General features: G+C 42.8%; 1 protein-coding gene across 3 annotated transcripts in view; it reads right to left on the reverse strand.

Moving 5' to 3' along the window:
• The window catches only part of lmo3 (LIM domain only 3), a 45,362-nt gene that overhangs the window by 14,887 nt on the left and 3,701 nt on the right, over nt 1–26,774 (reverse strand). For all 3 annotated transcript variants that reach the window (XM_039792353.1, XM_039792352.1, XM_039792351.1), the window contains exon 2: nt 24,501–24,714. In XM_039792353.1, coding sequence (XP_039648287.1) covers nt 24,501–24,706 — 206 coding nt within the window. In that variant the 5' untranslated portion in view covers nt 24,707–24,714. The remainder of the gene's footprint in view (nt 1–24,500; nt 24,715–26,774) is intronic.

Consider the following 26,774-nt stretch of genomic DNA (forward strand, 5'->3'; position numbering starts at 1 on the left):
TTAGCTAATCTCAACTGGAGGGGACGATCCAAAAAATGATGTGTCCAGGCGACTGAACTGAAGCATTTTAGTTCAAATGAAAATACCAGAGTTGTGTCCTGCGTGGAGACAAAATGGTGGCCATATTATTCAAGGGAAGTGAGAGAAAAGCAAACGTGTATGTGTCATTTTGTATGTATTTTCAAACATTAATAACTAGAACGAGATTTTGGAAAATACTGAAAGAATGGAACCAGTGCAGTGTTTGCCAATTTGAAAAACATGGCACTTAAAAGGAGGCCTTATTCTATATCCAGTAGTAAATGAATCAACAACAACATGTTAGTTCACCCTTGAATACCTTCTGACTTTCCCACCCTGTCTGTTTGTGTGCCGTTGATTCTTTCTGAAATATAAATATAGTGAAAACAGTGCATTTGTTGGGGACTATTTTTAGCAGCGGAGTACTCTTCGTGTGGTACTGTAGTGAGTAGTTCCGCCAGCAGGACGGTGTACGTGGTACCGGCCAGTCACTTTTCCGGTTCAAAGGAATGTACAACCCAAGTACCTAAACTAAACTATGTTGTAGACTTGACATTGACTTCTGTCTCACGCCATTGACAAACTAACTTTACTGTAAGCAGTTGCATCTTACAAAGTCAGCAAACAGCCTGACCACAATGTTTCCATCGGTGGTGGCGAATCCAGACCTGCTTCCTCACATTACTTCTCCGATGGTTTGGTTTCATGGTTATCAGTTCAGCAGATTTCAGGAGGAGAACAGTAGCCTAGTCTATGTATTAGACATCAGTGCGTTAGACCACCCTCCCCCCACACACACACACACACTGAATTATAAGGCACAGCCTGCTGCACTTGAGCACAGTGACCAAAAAGCATTTAATGTCCCCCTAGTTATTGTTTTAGGACAGAGAGATTGTAAACCTTTAAGAACTAAATTACAGCAACTTAATACTAATGAAATTGTTACAGTGTGAGGTTTGGGATTAGTTAGCCATGTTCATCACCTTGAGTGGGTTTTCCCTATTCTTTAATGGTAGAGCTGCTTTATTTCGGTATTGGAAATGACAAGATTTAACAGCTTCCTTCCCACATCATTCTGGCTATATTTCAAATGCAGGCTAAATTATATTGTCATTGAAGGCCTGTCATTTATTCCATAAAATGGCATTCTTTCTGTGCTTTTGGGAAACAAAACAAAGGCACCCCATTCTTGACCTCCCCTTAAGGAAATGTGACCCCTCTCATTGGGACAATGAAGTGCTGGAAGGAAACCGAGCCTCCAGTTCATGTGACCCTCCTTCAGACTCAATTGCTTGTGATTACCGGTGCCCAGTTTGACCCCTTAACATTTTCAGATTACATGTGAAAAGCCCAACTTAATTACAGGAACCTCAGAACACACGCATTTGCGAGCTCTGGCATTATTGCCGTGGTAATTGCTAGACGTGTGAAGTGAATTGTGGTGTTGGGAGGTTAATGGCAACCAAGCTTTCCTAAGCACAACATACCAATTATAGGGTGCTTTCAGAGCTTTTAACATCTATGTGCCATTTCATTAAACTGCAAACTGAGGTGGAAGCTTCTCAGCTTCTCATTTCTTTGTATTATACTTTCTGACAATTGAAACTTTAAGAGACACAGGCAAATATAACAAATGATTGAGAATTTAGAAACGAGTGGTGTGTTACCCTTCACTTTAGCGGAAGAACACGCACACAAAAAAAAAACATATCCAACAACTTCCTGTTGTTTGTAGCTTGTAACCAAATCCATTGTCTGGTCTGGTTCACTGTCAACATTTGCAACAATAATTTTTTTCTCAAAAAACAGTTTTAACAGAAAGGCAGTTCAACATTGTGTTCATTAATTTCCTCGGCTTTTACATAACCCTAACCCTAAAGTGTGTAATATGACACTTCATGTAGGATTTTAGCGAGGTGAACATTTTCAGGTGGCAAGTGGAGAGCTTTTTGTAGAATTTAGTGACAGAAATCATATTTACTGCATTTGCATACAATTATATCCACCTAGAATAAACGTGATCAAATTGGTTGTGATGCGTTTTACAGCAGTAGGCCTGCAAATAATGCTATGCTCATTGTTGTTAGGCTCTCAATTGTCTTTGGAGTATATAAAGTCAGAAAAAGTTCCCAAGTTGACATCCTCAAATAGCTTTATTGGTCAGACCAACAGTCTGTAACCCAAAAACATTCCTAAACATGGACACTGAGGCGAGAGAAGCATCGAGGACCACACCATGTTGGCATTAATCAATTAGCAATACTGCTGCTGATTACTTTTCTATCATTTAAAGTGCTCATATTATGCTTTTTTTTGGGGCTTTTTCCCTTTCCTTTATTGTGTTATATCTTTTTTGTGCACGTTATAGGTTTGGTCCACCCCAAAGGGACTTACCATCTCCAACAGAAAACACTGTTCACCAACTGCTCCAAACAGCTCTATTGTAGTCCAGCCTTTACTTCAGAGACAAACGTGGTCACTTTGGAACACACGTTATAATGCTCGCCTAGCTGCTAGCGTAGCACGCCCTCATACTCTGCTTCTGACTGGCTAGTAGTCCTTACCTAGGTACTGTCAGGGCACGCCCTCATAGTCTGCAACTGACTGGCTAGTAGTCCTTACCTAGGTACTGTCAGGGCACGCCCTCATAGTCTGCAACTGACTGGCTAGTAGTCCTTACCTAGGTACTGTCAGGGCACGCCCTCATACTCTACTTCTGACTGGCTAGTAGTCCTTACCTAGGTACTTTGCATGTCCGACTCCCAACAAAGATGGAACAGAAGTGAGATGTCTCACTCTGTAGCTAAAACAGTGAGCTCAACACACAGGGTGAAAATAGGAGCTACAGGAATGTGCAGTACAACAAAAATATGGTGTTTTTGAAAATTAAACCATGTAAACCTATTCTGATATAACCTTTAAATACAGTTATGAACCTGAAAATGAGCATAATAATATGAGCACTTTAACTTATCCAGCAATTGACTCATCGTTTTCAGATCTAAAGCAAACAAAAAAATGAAAACACATTTTAAATTTAATTATTAGTAAATTTGATACAGCAGCATGATCATCGGTTCAGTAGAAAGCCACAGAGTCAGCAAAAACAAAGAGCTTCAAACAACGTGTTAGTGCTAACTAGCAGTAAAGAAATATATTGTTTAGCCTACTTTTCTTTTATCATGCAACATTGCATTGTTTTTAACTGTTAACTGATAGTAGTAATAAGTCAACATTGTAAAACGGTCAACCATTAACATCCCTAATAATGATGAAAGCAGATGAACTCTCAAAACATTTTTCTTTCATACATTTTTCTTTCAAATGTTAGAACATCTCAATATTCATATTATTAAGTGTCAAATGCCCTGCCTAATGACTGAGTTCACCTGGGTATCACAGTGTGGCATTATGGACAGGAACGCCTACATTTCCTGGGGAATAATATTGTTCCAAAAACGTGGCCATGAGGCAAAAATGTGTGAAAATGAAACCAACTTTGTGGAACAAAGGAGATCTTGATAATGAATGGACCAAGTGCAGCCAATCAAATTAATGAGAGCCTACCAAAGACTCAGGTCTGGCCAAACCCAAATGTGGAAAAGCATTAAAGTGTGAGAAGCTTTGTGTAGCACTGCTGTAGAGCGACCTTGAGCAGTTTGTGTTAGAGCAGCTGAAGCAAGACTAAGCACCATTAAGAGCACTTGTCATGTCAGAGAACAGGACCACTGGGCTTTGTGGACATCAGGTTTAGAACAGATGCAGCCCTGACATGAGTCTCCAAAGGTTACCTCGCTTCTGCTCACGCTGGGATCTGATCTCAATATGCAATGCATGACTTAACCAGGCTTCAAAATTAGCACCATCTACCAGCCAAAAAAGCAATGGTAGTCTATTGAGTGGATGTTAGAATTTGAACATTCACTAGCCATTGGGCTGTTGAACAAAAAGTAAAGCGGAACCCTGGACTTAACGTATACACATATATATATATATATATATATATATTATATATATATATATATATATATATATATATATATATATATATATATTATTTCTAGTCATAGTTCTATTATCTGTATTGGTACTATAACATATATATATATATATATATATATATATAAAAAAAAAATATAAATATATATATATATATATATACTTTATTATATCAGGAAATCACATTGAGATGAAGATCGTTTACAAGTGAGACCTGGTATCTGCTCTCTGACATCCAGTGGTCAATGCTGTGGTGTTAGGTTATTTTTCCATCTGAATGGTTGATTGCTCATTTGGCTACAGCTCCTCTCTTGAAGTCCTCTAAAGGTTTGTCTCATTGGAACTACAGCTCCTCTTTGGTCCCCATACAGGTTGTCCCATTGGAACTACAGCTCCCTCTTTGGTCCCCACAAGGTTGTCCCATTGGAACTACAGCTCCCTTGCCCTACAGGTTGTCCCATTATCAGCTCCCTCTTTGGTCCCCTACAGGTTGTCCCATTGGAACTACAGCTCCCTCTTGGTCCCTCTTTGGTCCCCTACAGGTTGTCTCATTGGAACTACAGCTCCCTCTTTGGTCCCCTACAGGTTGTCCCATTGGAACTACAGCTCCCTCTTTGGTCCCCTACAGGTTGTCTCATTGGAACTACAGCTCCCTCTTGGTGCCCCTACAGGTTGTCCCATTGGAACTACAGCTCCCTCTTTGGTCCCCTACAGGTTGTCCCATTGGAACTACAGCTCCCTCTTCGGTCCCCTACAGGTTGTCCCATTGGAACTACAGCTCCCTCTTCGGTCCCCTACAGGTTGTCCCATTGGAACTACAGCTCCCTCTTCGGTCCCCTACAGGTTGTCCCATTGGAACTACAGCTCCCTCTTCGGTCCCCTACAGGTTGTCCCATTGGAACTACAGCTCCCTCTTCGGTCCCCTACAGGTTGTCCCATTGGAACTACAGCTGCAGCTAAAAGTTACATAGTGTTGCTTTAAGAGCGTCTTCAAATGTGAAACCTGAAAACAACCAGAATTCTAACAACACATCTGCAAATCGCGTGATCAAATGATGATTAGTTTAGAGAAGAAAGCACGTCACCCCCAGCATATTGTCAGTTCCTCACCATAGAGGAGATGGAGCAGGGCTGCGGGCTGTGTTGTGCAGTCAGCTGGCGGGATGCTTTCTGTGCAGTCCCAGCCGTTGATCAGTGGAGGTGGCTGAGCATCCCCAGACTGACAGCCGCCTGCACACCGCTCTGATTGCCTCTTTAGCATTTCACAGATTAAAATGGTACGGAAAGCCATGCGCAGTCACTGCTGTGTCCTCCAGCCTCTCACTCCATGTACTCAGATACACAACACATATACAGAGGCATGCGTGACTTTAGCAACACGTTGCTTGCTTTAGACCTCCGAAGCCAATTCTAGATCGGATGTCTTCTCAATAATGAGTCTTTGTATGGATTTGGCCTGACAGATTTTTGTTCAGTTTTCAGGGTCTTGGCTTGGGCAACCATCCTGCGATGATGCCTTCAAACTGTTTGAGCTAACACTGTTCTCAGGTGTGTCTGTAGATAGCTCTGCATCAGCCAGTACAGAGTGATATAGGGCTGCATGTGCCAACGCTGTCAGGTAACTTAATGAAGATGTTAATTCCTTTGCTGAGTGACTTGTTTGTTAATGTGCTCTGGCCAAGGGCACAGCCGTGTGTAGCATTAGCATTCCTCTCTTTCTTTTGGCTTCCTCATGAATAACTCGGGCTGTTAAAATTGCCGCATTTACATCTCATTTTACACAAGCATAGCACAGTGACTGCGCCTGGCTCGGCTTGGTTACGCAAGCCGGCCTTTTCCCTCCTCACTGTGGCGTGTGTTATCACAGAGATTCAGGTTCCACGCATCACAAAGCATCTCACTCCTCCGTTCTGAGCACTGTGGTTATCATGAAGGAGAGCACAGCATCAAACACATCATATTATGTTCCCAAAGCTTTGCACTATGAAAACAACAGGAGCCTGAGAAGAGCTTTTCAGCGCTCTGCCACATGATGTTTGTACTAAAAGACGCTTCACAAAAGGATTCGATCATAGCATGTTCTCTCAGAGTCAGCCCAGAATACCCTGCCCAGCGCTGATCCTGCAGAGATGTGGGCGCCTGGATCAGGGCGCTGGGGGGGCACAATAGTGTGTATGGCAGTTCCGCTAGGCCGCCCACTAATTGAGAAGTCGCTCAGGGGTTCAGCGCAGGCCTCACAGCTCTGCCTATAGCATCCAAATAACGGCTGTAAGTGGGGCTGACACCAACCAATCAGCATGTTGAAATCCTGTTTTCCACAGTGCTGCCCCCCCCCCCCCCCCCACACACACACACACACACACACACCACCTCCACAGTGTTCTAACAGCTGCAGCCAGCACCAGTCTCCTCTCCTACTTGATCTCCATAAAGGCGTCATTAAGCGTGGGGGGGGAGGGTCAGAAAGCCTGGCTTAAGCCCACTAGCTGCTCACATTAACAGCTCGGGCTCAGCATACAGGTCTTTCCATTTATTCTGAAATAAAACGCAGTGGGCCTGCAGCAAAAAGTTGAGACAGACTCGACTTTTGGAGAAACGCAACCCAGCGTCACGCTGCGGTGGCCAGTCACATAACGGAGATCAGAGTTGTCGGAGTGGTTTGAGGCGTTCTGAGAGTCCTGTACAGGAAACAGGAAACATCACTGCCTCTATCGCTGCCACAAGAACGATTTAAAACACCAAACACAAGAGCTGAACTGCCCAGGAGTTTGTGGAACAGCTGACTGTTTCCTGCTACAACTGTCTCGCTCCTCCCTTTTCTTTCTCTCTCCTGTTAAATGAAGCTGCCTTCAAGTGCGGTCAGAAATGTCAAAATCTATAAACGATCTGATGGAAAACAGTAATTATCCACAATACAGTGGACATGGCCTCACTGCTGCAAAGGGACATGTACATGTCTTTTCTGTCTCTGGACATATTCTAATCCACAACTAATGAAATACTAATCCACTTACTATTGAGCCTTCGGCCCACAGCCATCACTGGAACCCCGCAGCAGCCAGCCTTAGCTGATCCCAGAGCAGCCAGCCCTCAGCTGATCCCAGAGCAGCTCTACATCTACGGCTGACTGGATCCTCACTGAGCTGCTAACACACACGCAGAGGTTAAAGGTCACACTAACATATATCTCCCTCCTCTGCTCCAACCTCCTAACTCCTACCTCCTCTGCTCCTAAATCCTGCCTCATTAGTCATGCATGGCCGCATCTGATCCCGCACGCCACAGCACATCTGCTTTTCTCACTTGGAGCAATTTAGAATCAATAGCTGAAAACCAAAATGTGTGCAGGTCCACAGGGAGAAGGCAGAGTCCCTCCACCACACTAAACCTTCCAGAAGGGAGGGGCATTTATTTAGCTTTTGGACCATGCGAGTGTGATTGTATACAGGCTGGAAACTGCGGATGATTCCCAAACACAGAGCCCTGAAACCAAACGTATCCAATGCCAAAGGCTGTGGGCTCTTATCATCCTCTCACATGCCTGCAGAAGAGAGGTGGCAGCCAAACCTGTGGCAGCGCTGCAGCCAGCATGGGACCGCACACACTCTTCACATACACACAGCTGTAGACATGACAGCCAATCACAGCTCAGAGTTCAGCAGGGAGGCGACAGGGTCACACTATGAACACCCAGCCCTCTAATCTGTCCTCTTTTGTCATTCCTTAATCATTTGAAAACCTCACATTGGTCCCAGAGTTTGAAAAGGTTCTAAATACCCAGGATGCATTTGTCCTCAGTATGGTGCCTTGGAAATTGGGTGCGTTTACTCTGTCCGAAGGTTTAAAAAATTGTTTTTAGACTGACGATTTAATCCAGTTTGATTGTTTTAAAATATATATAAACTTTAAGTAAAATATAATAAAGGGAATAAAGTTTAAAGAATTTAAGTCATTGCCGCATGGAAGCTTCAAAACAACATTTCAGTAAATCCATTTTTGGGCCTTAATTACCTCACTTTCCTGCACTTTGCACATTGTATCCAAGTATTTTTACATTACTCTGTACATTTTATTTACTATTCTCCATCCATACATTCCTGGTATTTTTGCACACACGTGTCACATGTACGCCCTCTCTAAACCTACTTTTATACGTATATTGTTTGCCTATCTGTGTATTTTTATACTCATGTGTAATGATCGCTCGATGGTGTTTTAAGCCCCCAATGTCGACTTGAAGGCAGCGCTGCGACCGTCGACTTCAAGGCACCTAACCCTAACCCTAACCCTAACCGTTGCCTAATCCTAGTGCCTTCCAGGCAGCGCTGCTGACATTGGGGGCTTAAAACACCAAACACCGTAATGATCAAGCATATTTCTATTGTTTCTGTTTATTTAATTCTAATCTTAAACAAACAAATCTTACTCATTCTCTTCTCATATTTCTTTATTTCATTTCTTCATTTTGCGGTACTGACACCTGCACCAAAGGAATGATAAATTGATTCAACTCGGATTCTTACTCTGCTAAATAATATTGCCGTGAAGTGAGGGTAAAAAAAAAGGTTTTCTCAATTGTAAATTGACTTAAGAGGAAATTGAAGGCGAGGGTTCTGGAGGTTAACCATGGCCACATAGAGAACACAATCGCTTCAAATACACGTTCCCTCAACCATTCTAACTCAAATCTCAAACATTTTGCTTCTTGTCTATCAAAGAACTTCCCGCATAGCAGATTAAAAACGGGCATAACTTGAGACCCAAACCTCTCGTTAATCTGTAAAGCCTGCTGGATCATTGCTTGAGAGGAAAAGGAAGGAGGGCGAGTCATTAATATATGCATGGAAATGACCTGCGGCACTCCCCATAAAGAGGGGCCTGCAAAGGTCAAATAGCCTCCAAACTGCACTAGAGTTTAATTAAAAAGACAAAGAAGAGCATCATTTCGGAGAGGACGGGCACAATTACTGCTCACTGAGGGAAGCTGGGCTCAGGCTCGTTCAGAAGGCCGTGTTCCCCTTCCCATAAGGCATAGCGCCATCTTCCCATCCCTTTGATGTCAATATAGAACATTTATTAGGGCCATAAAGGTTAATCTGGAAGGAGAGAGGATATCAAATAGTCGGGATGAGGAGAGAAATCCACACAAGCTACCACTGTGGAAGGGGAGTTACATTCAGCCTGTGGCGGTAATGGAGTTACCAACATCAACTTCTACACTGGGAGAAATGAAATGAGAACCTTGAAAACAATTGAATGCTGACACTTCGGCGCCCGTGACCAGAGTGGGCTACAGCGGGTTTTAGACATTTAAAAGGCTTGATTCGCTTGAATTGATTGAACGCAATATGAGTCAATATTCATTAGAAAGAGGTCTGCGTGGTCAGAGGGGTTCCTGACTGGGACGGCCACATGATTTACAATATTACAAAGCAGCAGGAGATGATGGATGTGTTCAATTGCACGAAGTAACTGACTCAATGAATTTTTCATTACCCTGGTTGATGTGTTTTGGACACTGAATTAGATAAGGCCAGTGATGAAAGCCAGAGCTGCGGCTGTGTACAGGAGGATCTCAGCACTCACAAACACTAGGCTGTCCATGTGGACTGGTAGGCTAACCTACACTATCAGAACTGAGGCAGGGCTCATGGTAACACTGAATGAGCCTCATGTTAACACACTGAAAAGAAGGGCTATTGTTCTTGTGTCTCCGGAAAGTAAAGCTGGTGGGCAACAGTATGCTTTAAAGATACTGATATTGCTTATATTGGACTCCATCCTGATTGTTTAGACTTGGATTAAGAGACACCCCAAATTGTTGGAAATGTAAGACAAGAGGACGGCCAATTACTTCATGTCCTATGGTCCTGTGATAAAGGTCCAGGGATTTTGGAGCAGGATACAGGATAAGCTATGTCAGATTGCAGGGACCCAGGTTCCATTCAGCCCAAGATTTTTTGTTCTGGGAGATGGGTCAATCCTAAACGGGATGGATAAGCACATAAGAAGCTGGGTCCAGACTAGTTTAATGACAGCCAGACAGATTATTCGGAAAGTATGGAGGAACAAAGGGGTTCCTACAATCAAAGAATGGGCTTGTGAGACGGCGAGAGTAGCAGCGTTTATACAAATGGTTTGCAAAATTAAGTGGGGGGTAGTACCGTAGCTCTTTGGAGGGCTTCTAAGATGCCATGTATAGACGTATGCAGTGTATGCAATGTGCCTTGTCTTACATTTTGTATTGGGAGGTCAAGGGGGGGGGGGGGAGATGTGTCCATGACGTGAGTTGTATGTTTTGTGATAAAAATAAAATAAAATGTTAATCATTAAAAAAAAAGGATACTGACATCAAGAGAAGTGTGAATGGTCAGGCAGGAAACACGAGCGGTCACATGATCAGACAGTTTGGAATCAAACCAGCATTTGATGGTGATGACCTAAAGCACTGAGGAAGTCAAAGTGAAAGGGAGATCACCTGTAATGTTGCCAGGCATCCCTCAGTACACAGCAGAAGCAGAACGTTTGCCTGACCTTTGTTAATAACCTGTCTGGTTGTGTGACTGCTCCTGTTTCTTCCAGTTGGTTTCACTATTTGACTTGGTGACAACAATGTTTACAGAATAGTCATCACAGATAGAAATGATGGGAATAACTACCAAAATAAGACTTGGCTCGAACTGGGATTTGCGTCATCCGACCATGAATTAACAATCTTGTCTATACGTCTGTGATGTCGGACGGTTCGCCGTCGTCCATTAATACCTGACAATGGACACCTCGTCGGGCATTAAGCCTTACTAATATGACATTGTGTCAGTGAAACTAATTTGTGACTAAGTCACACACTTTAAAAAGTGAGAGCAATTGAATGACAGAAATATAATTGGATTTGGACATGCATTATCCAGCTGCTCAGTTAGTTACCCCTAACCTGAGACTCTTTGATCAAGGTGTGTTTTCAATCCAACATTCTGATATGGGTATAAATATTTAGTTAAAAAGGTGTTTTAGGACAGAGAGCAAAGCAAATTCTAAATCTATTTGCACAACATATGAACCTATTACATTGTGATGCGCAAAGTCTCGGAATGAGCTTTTTGTTTTACTCAAATGAAAACATTTTCTAATGCGTGTACATCTCTCTGTGCACTGACTTTATATAATGTGCATAAAGCATCCCAGTAATGATACGAAGAACATTTTGAGGTAGATTTGCCCTGACGTCTCCCTTTGTATCGTCATCCTTACTACACAGATACCTCTAAGGGGGAAGACGTAACCTGCTGGCAGCTCTGCTAAAGCTGTGTGATCTGATAGCTCGGAGCCTCGGAACTCTTCCAGGAATATGTGGCTGTGAGGAATCAACAACGACCGGCACAAAGTGAAGGCTGCACACACACACACGGCCCACTCTACTGCCCAACCATTGGACCAAAGGCCACGCTCAGCCCGTGTGATGTTATCAGCCAGCCAGAGAACCCAAACTGATCACTGATAGTCACCCATAGAGTGGACCCTGACATCCAATCCACAGAAAACCAACCAGTACAATAATATTTGTCTAATTAAATCAAGCTAATTGCCAGTACTATGCATATCTGATGGTATAGAGGCAGTTGTTGCTGGATGTTAGTTCGGTTTTTCCTGCATAGAGGAATTTTTTTAGCCAGCACTATAGGAAAATCTCCAGCACCAAAATGATAAGAACTGAGAATAAAAATTGGCAATTCACATCCTCTCTAAATGTGTTTAAAGAACTAATGAACAAGAAGAACAAAAACTTGCATATGAGAGCTAACCTCAGTTTTATCGGCCAGCTGTAACGGACTATCCCGGTGATTTATATACATATGATTGCTATTTTTCTTAAGCAGTTTTGTTAAATCGGGTTACATTTACTCAAGCATAATATACATTGTGTTTATCAAATTGTCAGAAATAACAGGAAAATGCAATGATTTCAGTCAAATAAGGTAACCCAGACTCGTTTCATTTACGTGGGCCGATCATGCCTACTGTCGTACGTTTAGTCATGTTATAATCACGGCCGTCTACTAAAAGGGAAGTCATATTAATAGTTCATTTAAATAAGTTAGAACTGTCTTAGCTGCTTGTGGTATTTTAAGAGTCACTATCATCACATTTGACTATTTCAGACAAAATCATAAGAAATGTGAAGGTGCACCATGCAAGGAGATACATACATCGTCAAAAAAAACAGAATACTTTTTAATATTCTGTTTTTTGAATGGATAGAAAGGGAAGGCAAACATTCACTTATTTTACCTATGTTTCTTAAACCTCAGGAAGCTATCCCTTTAAGTGAAATCATATGTGAAAACAAAGCCTATTTTTTGTTCATTCATTACACAGTACGTGGTTCCGTCTCTGCTCTGGGTACGCGCCGAGCTGTTTGATTCCCACGGATCGAAGAGTTAACAGAATGAATAATCACTGTAAGAGCCTGAACCATCGGACTCTCCTCTCACTGACCGCGTCCTCCCCAAAAACCAACAGGACGCTGTAACGCAGCAATGTTAGGCCTTTACGCTGAGGCACGTACAGTAAATGTGAAGCTATAGGTCTGATAGCTACATGGTGAGAATCAGCCCATTCCATTCCTCAGCACAGATCAGATCACATCATGACATAGACCACGCTGTGAACCTTGACCCCACCAAAAACCCATTTCATTTGGAGAGATGGAGGGGTGAATCGTGCCGTACTGTCGAGGACGTTAAGCTAGATTTGTGATGCATGCAAACTGAGAGAGGCTTAACCCTCCTGATGTCCTCGGGTCAAATCTGACCCATTTTCAAAAGGTTTCTATATCAGAAATGTGGGTTTCTTTCAACCAAATAAAAAAAAAATAACTTGGATGGTTCGCTCTTCACAAGTTAAACAAATGATCAGTTCATTACTTTCATTGAATTTAGGTGTTTTGTAAAATTTCATAGCATGTAAATAAAAATTGATAATAGATTGTTGAATCACATAGGGGAAAAAAAGTAAAAAAAAGTAAAAAAAATAAAAAGCACCGAAAAAGTGACAAAAAACTTGGAAAAAAGTGACAAAATATGTCCGGAAAATTGACAAAAACATCAGGATCATCTTCAAAAACGTCAGCAAAAAGCTTAAAAAAAAATGTCAAAAAAGCACAGAAAAAATATTGACAGAAACTTTGGAAAAAGTGACAGAGGTGTCGAAAGAGATGACCAAAACGTTGGAATTTTTTGTAACATTTTGACCCAGAAAAACAGAACAAGTTGCATGGTCGACGGGGAAGACAACACAAGGGTTAAAGAAACCTGAAAAAGTTAGTGGGAGCAAACTGCAGTCCCATATTTCCCTCTGCTAAAAGAAATCTGAAAGATACAGCAACATGTGAATCGTGCTGTAGAGCACTTTCAGGGTGCAAAACACTGTCCTGCTTTAGACTGTATTTACTCCTAACTGCTGACATCTAGACCGTGCTCTCAAACCTTAATCACAGCCACTGTATGTTCCCTGCAGCTGAATGCAGGGCTGCACGACATGAGGAAAATATCTAATTGCGATTATTTTGACTGATATTGCGATTGCGATATGATTCACGATATTGAAGGGAATGATCATGCTTGTATCATTATTCTCATTTCCTTTGACCAATATTAAATCTTAAAAAGTTAACATGATTATAGTGTGATTAATGCGAGGATCTGTACCAAACAGTGTCTTCTGTAGTCTGTAGGATAGGATTTGTCTCTGCAGCACCACAATACTTCATTCAGAATGGTTTGACAAAGATTTTGCCTTTAACTAATATCGCGCCCCTCTGCGATATGGATATTGCGCTATAGTCCATATTGCGATTTCGATAAAATTGCGATTATTTGTGCAGCCCTAGCTGAATGGCGATAAAACCCCAGAAAGTTCACTAACCAGAGATGTCCCATAATTTGACTGCTGATTAGCATTTCTCCCATTTTCATCTCTGATCGCCCCCTGCCCCCACACACACACACACACACACACACACACACACACTCTCTCACACACACACACACACAGGCCACATGAATTCAACACTGCCATCAGAAGTTTAACGACAAAGCAGGGTGCAGAGAAAGAGACCTATTCATATTCTAATACCTTCAGCTCAGTGGTAAAGGTATTCTTAAAAGCGCCAGGTGGTGACATCTTAATTTGTCACGGCTGAAAATTGGCTGCGGGTGCCCTCCCGCGCGCATTATTCTTGCTTTTACGAAGCGAGTCCGCGGGAAGGGGAGAGGTGAGGGGGGGTATTGTTTTACAACACACCCAGCTGCGGCCTACTTGCCTTGCCTGCGGTTCTTTTCAAGGAGTTGTCTTGGGTGACCCCTCTCTGTGGCAGTTATTAATAATAACACGTGCCGGGGAATCGTTCACCTTGTAGTGCTGTGGCCGCCTCGCTGCTGCGTCTGTGTCTGGCCTCATACGGAGGAGTCTCCAGGGGAAGGGGGGGGGAGAAGGGTGTGTGTGTGGAGGGGGGGGAAGCTATAGGAAGCCAGAGCCAGAAACACACAAAAGACATCAAACAAAGTTTCCCCCTTGTATGTAATTAGAATCAGGTAATCATCTAAAGTGATAGAGAGCCTGATTAGCAGCATCAAAGAAGGCCAAAAGAGTGTGTGTGTGTGTGTGTGTGTGTGTGTGTGTGTGTGTGTGTGTGTGTGTGTGTGTGTGTGTGCATTCTCTACCTATGAGTCCCCTTAGGAGCTGATCAGGAGAAGCTGAGTGTTCTATTGTAATAAGAAGCAGCGGAGACAGGATTCAATCTGGGGCCTGAATGAACCGACACATTCCAGGCTAATTCTCCCCCTCAAGTGCTCAAGTGATTCAAAAAAAAAAAATATATATATATATATATATATATATATACTGAAGGCTGCGTCTGTTTGAGGCCTCAAAAAGGATTTTGTCCTGAGCGGAATCTTTGCGCCAAAAAACGAACCTCTGCATACCAGTGTTAATACTTAACCTCACGTGCCATTTAACATTAACATGATAGTGACTTCAATAAATGGCAAATCACATAAGTGGAGGAGCTAAAGCCTGTTGGTCTGTCAGTGTGGGACTGACTTGACTTTCAGATCTAAACTGCAGTTAACAGAGCGCTGTTCTGCTGCTGTCACGCCAAAGAAAAACTCAAATGTGGCCAGGCACAAGGACAGAGTAAGTAATGATGGTGGCATTCACTGACACAGCAGGCACTGTAACCTTTTAGAGAGCCACATTCTTCAAAAAAACCAAAACCCTCCCCATTCTCCTCTAACAACAAAAAAACAAAAAAACAATTACAGCACAGGTGCAGACATGAGAGAGACAGGCTGAAGACATGATATTCTATTGCTGGTTGGTCCTAGCCTGACGTGTTCATACTCAGATTCTAGTCAGAATCATGTAAAAGCAGATCCACACAGGCACCTGCTATGTGGCCCTCAGTCTGTTGTTTAGGTCCATTTTTAAATCGCACACATATTTAACTCTGTAGAAACTTGTAAACATATTCATATCCATCAGTGAACATCATGCCTGCACTTATTCTTTTAACAGACTGAAGTTATGTTATGATTGTTTGGCAATTTAAAAATCTACATACGACTTGCAACTGTAAGTAAGTAACAAGCAAGCATGATGTTTACCAGTGACCCTATCGCCAGACAGAGAACTGATTACATTCAGTGGCATTGTTTTTAATATCTGCACATAACCTTTACTGTCTGGGTAGGGCCAGATCCTGGCTATGGAGAATAGGGGAGGGGCCCGTAGAGAATGCCTTTCTGCAGGGGCGCTGAAGTTAGTGCTACGCCCCTGCTCCTGAGTCAAAGTCCTGACCCATCCGCCCTCCCCCCGCCCCAACCTGCCAACTTACGTCATGAGCTGGTTGTGTAATCATACGGTCGTTTTCTGCGTGAGGACGGGCTATTGTATATTATATTGCGCCCCCCCTGCGATTTGGGTATTGCACTAGTCCATATTGTGATTTCGATAAAATTGCGATTAATTGTGCAGCCCTAGTCTGCTGCAGAAAAATGGGACACGATGCCCATCTACCTCCCTTGCTTCATAATCATCCAATATGAACATTATTTCTCAGAATAGGTGGCAAGCGTTATGGGCAAACACATACACCGTTGTAACAGGCTTTAAAAAGGGTCAGCAGTGATGTGAAGTCTTATGGTGTTTTTCCATCACGTGGTACCTGCTCGCCTCGACGCTACTCGCCAAAATGTGTCTTCTGGCTGCGACGACAACAACATACCTTCGATGTTCCGTGTGTGTGTGTCGCGTTAGGTCACGGCAGTTTACTGCGGCGCCGCTATGATCACCAGCCACGCTATGGCGGTACTAAAATCTGCGATGGAAAACGGACGCACAGAAAAAAATGCCATTACTGTCTGTCCTCTGACTGCAGCCAGTGCCGCGTCGCTGAGGACAGGAAGCTGTGGTGTCAGTGACCAGCGGCCGGCTCACCGTGTCCCGGCGCCCTTCACCGTTAGTCGGGAGAAGAGCTGAACATCTGCGCTAGTCATTAGAGGAAGAGGAGCTGGCCTGAATCTTTCAGCCTGCAGAGAATCAGCGAGGAGAGAGCTGATGACAAACTACAGCAGCTTCCTGCAGCTCTCCCAGGAGCTCGGCTACCCTCGGCCTAGCGGGACGCTGTGCTCTGGCTACTCTAAGATCCCGGGCCCGCAGCTCTTTGTGGGGCCTGTTTGCCATCCATCGCTGCCATAACAATGAGAGATGGAGCCGGGAGTCCAGTGTGCTCTGCGTGATTTGGGTAGCTGTAATCTTTAGCCTGATAGTCACACTGAATGGCCATTTCTTTACCACTCCGTTATTCAGTCTGACACTGATCACTCTTTTGCTGCTGTCTCTATCTCTTTGGTGGGGGAGATTTTATTTTTCATAACCAATCAATACGCCTGATGGTGTTTTAAGACCCCAACGTCTCCTTCAAGGCAGCGCTGCGACCGGTGACTTCAAGGCACCTAACCCTAACCCTAACCATTGCCTAATCCTAGAGATGTTGGGAGCTTAAAACACCGATAAACAATCAATACTGAGTGATGTGCCCCGCTGCTCCTACATCATTATCAGTAAAGCTACATTAGCCAGTGTACAGTTAGCAACAGTCATTCCCGTAGGTCTCGAAGGAGCCTGTAAAAAGCTTAGTCCTTCATAGAGGCTATGTTCAGTTTGGATTTATGTGGCTCCAATAATAATGAATTATTAATAAATATTAATTAGATAATTATAACGAACAATACGATAATGAATGTCCTTCCATATGCTCAGTATGTTCCACCAGGTAACTATTAAATATGCTCTCCTCAAAACTCCACAGCTGGCAGTTTTTCTCCATTTTGTGGTCCAACTATGGAACACACATATATACACAGACAGAAGAATGGTGAGTTATGCTGCAAGAGTGCTTTAACAAGGTGCTATGGGTATTTCCATATTATGGTTATAAAAACGTGTTATCAACTTTGGTAAGTACAAGCGCTGTTCTTCATTAAGGTGCAAACTACAACCCTTCTACAGCCACCTTACAGCGAGTGAGTGTCTGATACTGACAACACGCCCTCATACCAAAGAGACAGAACACGTTGATTGACAAGACTCCCAAACAACATGTATGACCAATATGTGTATACATTATTATCGTGAGAGCAAACTAGGCCACAATGGTGGATGTTTTAAACCGTTACCCATGACCACGGTGGAAATCTTAATCATGTCAGGTGCCATTTCAAACACGTCGTAAATGTTATGAAGCGGAAATTAGTTAAGTTTAGGCAACAAAAACATTTAAAGAAACAGTAAAGAACTTCTCAGGCTTCGGTCCCCCTACAGGTTGGAAGCGGAATTGTCACATTATGTGTCATTGGAACTACAGCTCCACCACCCGATCTGGCAAACTTGCATAATGTAATGTAAAGGACAATTCGACGCTTCCAACCTGTAGGGGGACCGAAGCGGGAAAAGTTCTCTAGTGTTGCTTTAAGAGTAAAACCTCAGGGATTGGCTTAAAATAGATAACGTAGGGGCGGCCTCTAGCTCACTCAGTAAGAGCGTGCGCCCCATGTAGGCTGAGTCCTGCAGCGGCCAGGGTCCAAATCCGACCTCCTGAGTCAAAGTCCTGTGTTTGTTTGATGATAATTACTTCAGCCACATTATGATACATATGTTATGAGCTGCTTGCACAAATGACCTGTATGGCCTTTTTCTGGGTGAGGTCTGGATGCTCACAAGATTTTCTGATTTGGGCTGGACCTTTTTCAGTGTTTAGACTGGATGTGATTTTGCTCGGGGCACCCACGCGCATTACGTGTTTCAATTTTAGCAAGTAGTGTCTTATCTTGAGGCTTTTGGACTCCAAATCATTCAGGTACATAGAGAAGAAGAAAGAAAGAGGGGTAACAGAAAGTACTGGAGTTCCTGGTGAGTTCTTACACAGTGCTTACACAAGCACACACAAACAGACTCCACACACACACACACACACACACACACACTGGCTACATCTGTACATAAACTGCACTCAGTCCAGCACTCCAATTCACACACAATTATTTTATTATTAGGCCTGTTTGACATGAGGAATATTAAACAGTCACAAGAAAATAGGGAAAATAATGAGTGACATATGCATGTTATGGCCACGTTCAGCTCACTGTGAAGCTGTATGAGCCAACTTTCTGAGATTTGGCAGATGTTGCCACAATGCAAACAATGGACAACACCCCCATGAGTGGTTTGATCCAGCATCATTCTGCCCAATATTTAGGTTTGTAGTGGCAGCGCCCTCTAGTGGCCGTAGTAGTTCTGACGGGAGCAAAGCAGGAAGTAAGGTGAGGAAGTAGAAGAGCGTCAAATGTCGTGGGGGGGGGGATGGGTCAAACAAACACAGGACATTCACCCAGGAGACCGGGGTTCATGTCCAGTATGAAAAGAAAAAGGAAATGGCGAGGTAACCCTGAATTCCGAAACAAACAGAACTAGGTCACGTTCTGCGTCACGTACCTAACTGGTAGTGAAGTTACATAACAGATGTGCTGATTTTAACGCAAACCGCCATCTTTTTCTAAACTAACCTAAAGTAGTTTTGGTCCCTAAACCTAACCAAACCGCGACCGTTACCTTCTCTGGTTTAGATATGAGGTCGTATTTCCTGCCAACACTAGGAGCGCTAATTTATGAAACGCTCTTGTGGGTCCTATTGGGGGGGGACTTGGTGGGATGGAGCTATACAGTGGATCTCAAGACAATTCCCGATCTGCCTTAAACACTTCATTTGAATGTCTGAGCTAAGAAAACTATATTTTGTGTCTATACTTTGTGAGTGATCACACACTGAACAGTTTTTTTTATTAAAGGTGTGACACGTGTTCATAGGGAAGAATGTATCTAAATGAGATTTCTGAAAAGAATAGATGAGCTTCAGACAGCCGGAGCCGTTCCTCCTCTCTCCCTGCCGGTCCCTGGAGATAAAGCTTGACTCGATGTCACAGTCACGCCCGACGCCGACATACAAACTGACAACGCGTCACAAGCCCGATGTGAGATGAAAGACGATACATTTTCAGTTACATTTACATACATGGTTATACAAGGTGGCCGTATGCTGCCAAGTTGATTCTGAAGGGGGGGGGATGTAAGTTATTACATGTTGGTTATCTCTCACTGATAGCTTTCCAAAACGTTAATAAATCCAGCCATGTTGACGGCTCTGTGAGTTTGCTTGCATTTACAATCTTAGTAAAACCACTGTAGAGGAAAATTGAAGTTGGATTAAAAAAAAATGAATGAATAGATAGATAAATAAATAAGTGTTCTCCTGGTGCTGTCTTTAAAATGGATGCCTGGAATTTACAGTTTTCCATTAACTGATGCCCAACAGCTTTTTCACGCCTGCAGCTGGCCTTGGAGCCACTCTGTGTGTGTGTGTGTGTGTGTGTGTGTGTGTGTGTGTGTGTGTGTGTGTGTGTGTGTGTGTGTGTGTGTGTGTGTGTGTGTGTGTGCGTGCGTGCGTGCGTGTGTGTGTGCTGGCACTCAGCAGGCCGCTGTACTGCAGTCTTCATTTTCTCAGCGTTTTCTAACTTAAATGTGTCAGTCTGTGTGCTCCCCCCCCCCTCCTCTGGCCTTTCAAACATTATCGCTGTGTACTGTGGAAATCACACATCAGCATATAAACAGTGGTGTCGCACTGTTACCAGTATCATCAATGGAAGCTTTGCTCTCAAAGGGATCATTTGTTGATAAAATGTTCCTGCTGCATTTCTCCATATTCGGAGAGCAAAGCACAAATCAAGCTCTAGGAGATAATACCTGTAATTATGTTTGCAGTCGCAGGTTTATGAAGGGATGGCTTGGTTGCACAGAAACACACACACACACACACACACACTCCTCTCTGTACATCATATTTGATCACACAGGGACTGCTGAAACTACGTTTTTTTTTTTCGTCCGTTGTTTGTGCATGTGTTGTGATAAAGGATTATTATTTCTCTGCGTGTGGGATCACATGGCTCATGGTTGTAGACCCCTGAATAATTATATTACGCCTGGTTATGTCAGGCCTAATAACATGCCACCCTGCTAAGCAGAAAAGGATTGACTTGGAGAAGGGGGTAGGGCTGTATAATGAAGGGCCAACTAATTTACTGTTAAAGCCAACAGAATATAATAATGGACTAAATGTGTAGTCATGCTTATTTTTTCCTCTCCTGTTGCTAACCTGTGCTGACAGATGAGATAAACACAAGTAGAAATAATATAGATTTGATGTTGCTTTTTGAGTAAGGGTGTGTGTGTGTGTGTGTGTGTGTGTGTGTGTGTGTGTGTGTGTGTGTGTGTGTGTGTGTGTGTGTGTGTGTGTGTGTGTGTGTGTGTGTGTGTGAAATTGTATTGCTTTGTGATGCTGCTGCCATTGATTGGCTCAGTGATGGAGCCTGGCTTTCTTTGTTGCTCTGCAGATCAGATGTGGACGACTGCCGTTTCTATATTTGCCATTCATTAGCCGGCAGTGAGGAGATGTCAGAGCGCATCCGCGCGCAGGCCACTTGTGTGATAGCGAGCGTCAAATCAATTCAGTCACCTTGAACTTTGAAGATGAAAGAATAACATGTTGGAATTGGTCTTCCTGCACGCCTGCTCACAAACACTGCTCCTGAATGCACCGGTGTTGGAAAACAACGGCTTCCTTCACCACATTTAGTGACACAGTAGCCACCAGAAAGACCAGTGAACAGTCTGTCTCTCAATAAGGCCTTTGGTTCCTACTAAAGACCGGTTGGTTTTTCTTTCAGAACGGTTTAAAACAGATTGTCACGGAAGTTTTTAGCAAACGCTACTCAAACAGGAGGAAATGGTGCCTTTGTTGAGAACTATTTTCAGTGGCGGATTAATACACATTTGGGGCAGCAGGACGTGTATGTGTTGATTGAGTCAAATTAAACTTCATTGTGTGTGTTCACATGTCATTGGCTTGTGGAAAATGAGCAAGTAATCACAATCTGCAATACAACAATTATAACCCAGCGTTCCACTAAACCGGTGAATGGGAGTCACTCTGAATTCAAACATCAGAAGGGCTTTCCTAATGTTAGCCCAGTCTCACTGTAGCCCAGTTAGCTTTCCTAATGTCAGCCCAGTTAGCTTTCCTAATGTTAGCCCAGTCTCACTGTAGCCCAGTTAGCTTTCCTAATGTTAGCCCAGTCTCACTGTAGCCCAGTTAGCTTTCCTAATGTCAGCCCAGTTAGCTTTCCTAATGTTAGCCCAGTCTCACTTTAGCCCAGTTAGCTTTCCTAATGTCAGCCCAGTTAGCTTTCCTAATGTAAGCCCAGTCTCACCTTAGCCCAGTTAGCTTTCCTAATGTCAGCCCAGTTAGCTTTCCTAATGTTAGTCCAGTCTCACTTTAGCCCAGTTAGCTTTCCTAATGTCAGCCCAGTTAGCTTTCCTAATGTAAGCCCAGTCTCACTGTAGCCCAGTTAGCTTTCCTAATGTCAGCCCAGTCTCAATGTAGCCCAGTTAGCTTTCCTAATGTTAGCCCAGTCTCACTGTAGCCCAGTTAGCTTTCCTAATGTCAGCCCAGTTAGCTTTCCTAATGTTAGCCCAGTCTCACTGTAGCCCAGTTAGCTTTCCTAATGTCAGCCCAGTTAGCTTTCCTAATATTAGCCCAGTCTTACAGTAGCCCAGTTAGCTTTCCTAATGTTAGCCCAGTCTCACTGTAGCACAGTAAAGCTGTGTTATGTAGGAAGAAATATATAACAAAATATAATATCAATAAAGATTAGATTGCACTCGGGACGGGCAGATCGGCAGTATTTATTTACGCTAACTATTCAACAACACTTCGAACAGAGACTCCTCCACTTTATTCCAAAGCAACTTACATTTTACACGCACACGCGCACAAAGACACACACACACACAAATGCCAGAGAGACACCAACCTGGATGACCTGAGCTACCCTCTGAGCCCACTCATTTCAGTCATCTTTTACTATGTTAAAGGGATGGAAAACAGGGAGATGGAAACACTTTACTAAATAATAATAATAATAATAATAATAATAGTAATAATAAAGGGTCTCAAATGGTTTTCCAACATTTCACCCTAACCCCTAACCCTAACCCTGACCCCTAACCTTTTTCATGTTATATGTAAATGTTCTGTTATTTATTTTCTAAAAACGAGGTCAACAAAATCTAAATACTGATTTATATTGGAAATGATTTCACCTCTTATTCACATGTCCTTTTTTAAATTGTTTTTAAAAGGCACAATAACAGATTTTGAGCACACAAACACTGTAGATTCACTCCCATGTATTACTAAAGAGTTTTTTTAAAGATGCAGAAACTACATGTGGTTTTGGCAGTGAGTCTGCCCCGTGATCACGGATTGGACCTTACCAACTCGACTGCTTATGTCCAATAACGGAAAAACACTGATAAACTATAATGCCAGACTCCAAAACACGCTGCACTGCAAATAAAAAAAGATCTACAAGTCTGTTTCTGTGAATTAAAGAAATGATTCAGTCTTTTCCTGAATAAACAGGTGAGTGAACTCTATTCCAGTAAATAAATTCAATCCAGATAAAAACAACAAAATAGATGAATTAATCCTATCAGTCAATAAAATGCTGAGGTTCCACTGCCTGCAACCGGTTCTCTCTGTCAGTCAGAGAATCATGGTGCAAAGAGAGCCACTCTCCATACAGGAAACACATTATTATATTAATATGATATTATTATTATTATGAGAGAATAATTAACCCTTTACTGTCAGAAAGGTTAGTGACATGGCTGGACTGGAGCGGACACGTGAGTAAATTTTGCACTTTATCATTTGTCACCTGTGATATTTATTACTTATGATGCTCTTTTATTGCTAACAGTTTCACTTAAAAAAACAAAACAAGCTGCCATATTTTAAAGTTGGACCTTTTTAAGAAAAACTTAATTTCTACATGTACATAATCCATTATAAAAATCTAGATGAGCTTCATTTTCAAACAGCCCTGGTTATCTTAACCCTCCTGTTGTCTTTGGGTCAAATTTGACCCATTTTCAAAGTTTCTATATCAGAAATTTGGGTTTCTTTCAACCGAATTGCCCCGAAATAACACGGATGGTTCCGTGCAACGCTCTTCGCAAGCGAAATTAAGGATCCGATCTTTACTTTTATTGAATTGTGGGTGTTGTATTCAATTTCATAGCATTATCCTGACTAAACGTTTGACGTATCTGTGATTATCCATTACCTTCATTCCTCTGATCTTAACCATTAGTCCAATCATCCACCATGCATCATCATCATTTCTGCTTTTTTCTTACACAAAAATTAGGTATAATTTCATATAAATGAGGTTTATTAACCATTCATTCCAAAAAACACAAGTGTAAAACTAGTGTGAATGAGTTGATTCTAGTGGTGAAGATATTGGCGGTAATGGACTTTTTTTGTTGTTGCTAAAAACATTAAAAATAAGCAAGCAAAACGTGAAAAAAAAGCATCAAAAAGGTAAAAAAACAAAAACAAAAGTCTTAAAAGAGTGTTAATTTTGATCCGGGAGGACAACACAAGGGTTGGAAAAAAAAAGAAAGGTGCCATAACAACCATATTTGAAGCTAATTTGAGATAAATACAAACAGAACACATATAATCAAAGAAAAAAAAAATGAAAAGAAGACAATAAAAAGATAACAAAATATACCTAAGTCTAACTAATTAAAAACTTGAGTGCCATACCCTAATTTACAGGTCAAATATGCAGCTTTTCTAATAGCTGGGTTGTGACAAATTGTGAGGCCTTAAAACGGGGTCCCAGGCCAAAAGCAAACGCCTTCCTGTGAATACAAACGCTCTGCGCCGCCCCGCACACACCAGCACACCGAGCCGTATCTGGATGGGATGAACACACAGTCTCGCTTACCGTAGGTAGTCTCTCCGGCACAGGATGAGGTTGGCTTTGGTGTAGAGCGTGGAGCCCACCTCGCCCAGCCGGCAGTCACAGCAGGCACACTTGAGGCAGTCCTCGTGCCAGTACTTATCCAGGGCCTTCAGCAGGTAGCGGTCCTTGATCTTCCGGTTGCAGCCGGCACAGCCTTTTGGCTTGGTGTCCGGCTGGACGGAGAGCATTTGTATACCTGACGGAGAAGCACAGAGAGAGGCTTCAAACACTCGGCGCCCTGACAGAGGAGGACAACCAAAGAAACACAACAAGACATGTACGCCATGTAGAACTTTGTTTTGAAGATTTTGGTTGACAGGAAAAGTGAAATGATGACAGATAAGCCGGGTGTCACTTGTCTCCATTGTGCTCCTCGATCTCTGAGCAGCAGCGGTGGTCAAAAGTACAATATTCATGTATTTAACACACGTTTAAAATAACACTTAAATTAAATAAGACACCTGAGAAAAAAAAACATTCGTAATTATTTCATTCATTTATTTCTTTATTGTCAAATAACATAGAATTTAACCCTTGTTTTTTTTATGTATCAGAAATATGGGTTTATTTCAAACAAATTGCCCAAAAATAACATGGATGCATGGATGTACGTTGTATGGACCCAATGTCAACATGTTAGGTGTGAAAATAAATCATCTTTTTGTCACTTGTGTGTAGAAAACACTGATTATAATCTGGAACTGTCAGGTTCAAGCCATGTTACTGTATGTGCAGGGCCAGGAGCAGAGCTGGGTGTTTTTAGGGACAAATTCAAATTCAATCAAAGGTTAGTAAGCAGACTCTGCAGATGTTCCTTGGTGGTGCAAGGCGGTGCAAACTAATAAAAATCTAATGTGTAAATTGTGATGAGAAAGGTTTTCTAAAGGAAGCCCTTAGAAAAGAAGTTTTAAAGAATAATCTTTTTCAGGTTTAAATGGCAGTGGTATTCAGAAGTCCCAGTTTAGCTAAAAAAAAAAAAACGATACTAAGTGTACTTAAAATGAAGTCCAGCGTACTGAAGGGTACTTAACATTAAGTGCACACTTATTTAAAAATGACGTCTAGCAAAAAACGCCAGTGTGCTGTTGAAGTAGTGTCCCACAAATGCAATGCACAAAAGGAAAAGGAGTTAGTTAGTAGGATTGGAGACACACACACACACACACACACCACACACACACACAAACACACTTTTAATGGAAACTAGTTTGAGGAGCCCCCTGCATTTCACTGTTCCTCCCAGGAAACAGACATGCAGTGTTGTTATGTAACACTGCTTTAAATGTATTTGATTATTTAAACAAGACGTAACAAAAGCCTCATGTAGCAGCACAGATGAAGAGGCTGTTGTAGTCCCAGTACTGTAAAATAACAGCTGAAGATGCAGTGATGCAGCCCACACACACACACACACACACAAAGCCACAGTTTCACATTTCTTCAGGACACTTTTTCACATTGACCTCCTCTGTGTGTGAAGGGGCGTGGCTACAGGCAGTGGCCTGCATTGTTTGGCCTGAGCTGACTGAGGAGAGCCTTTGTTGGCCCATCAGGGGGCAGGGAGGGAGGGGGGGGGCAATGGGGCTTCACACCAGGCTGGAATTAGTATTCTCCTACCATTCCCTGAGGAGAGGCACACCCCCACTCCCCTTTGTCCCCCATTCACCACACACACACACACACACACACACACACACACACACACACACACACACACACACACACACACACACACACACACACACACACACTTAATCATTCTTAGTTTCAGCATTTGAAAAACTGCTGTAAACTTCCTCTTCTCCTCTTCCTCTTTCAGAGGGTGATGGAAGCATTGCCTGATTGCTGAAGGACGCTGGGGTCTCTGGACTCTCTTCCTCGCTGGAAGCCAGTCAGTGGTGTGCATTAACTTCACTACAGCCAGGCCGTGTACACAAAGTTGAAAGGTTGAGCCATCCCAGTGCAGATCAGCCATCTGCGGTCACCGTGTGTCAGAGCCCACTGATGTAAACAGTGGGCTCTGACACACACTACAGCGCGCACACATACATACACACAACACACACACACACACACACACACACACACACACACACACACACACACACAACGGGATGGACCTATCAAGTTTCAATTTGCAGGTTGTGGTCTAATGTTGTTAACTAGCGGCTGCCTTGGAAGTTAAGATGGAGAAGCCCTTTTGTTGTCTAACTAGGACTGAGAGGTTAACAGTCCTGAGTTGCATTGCAAACGGGC

The sequence above is a fragment of the Perca fluviatilis genome, chromosome 23 (genome assembly GCF_010015445.1).
Source record: "Perca fluviatilis chromosome 23, GENO_Pfluv_1.0, whole genome shotgun sequence".
NCBI classification, from domain to species: Eukaryota; Metazoa; Chordata; class Actinopteri; order Perciformes; family Percidae; genus Perca; species Perca fluviatilis.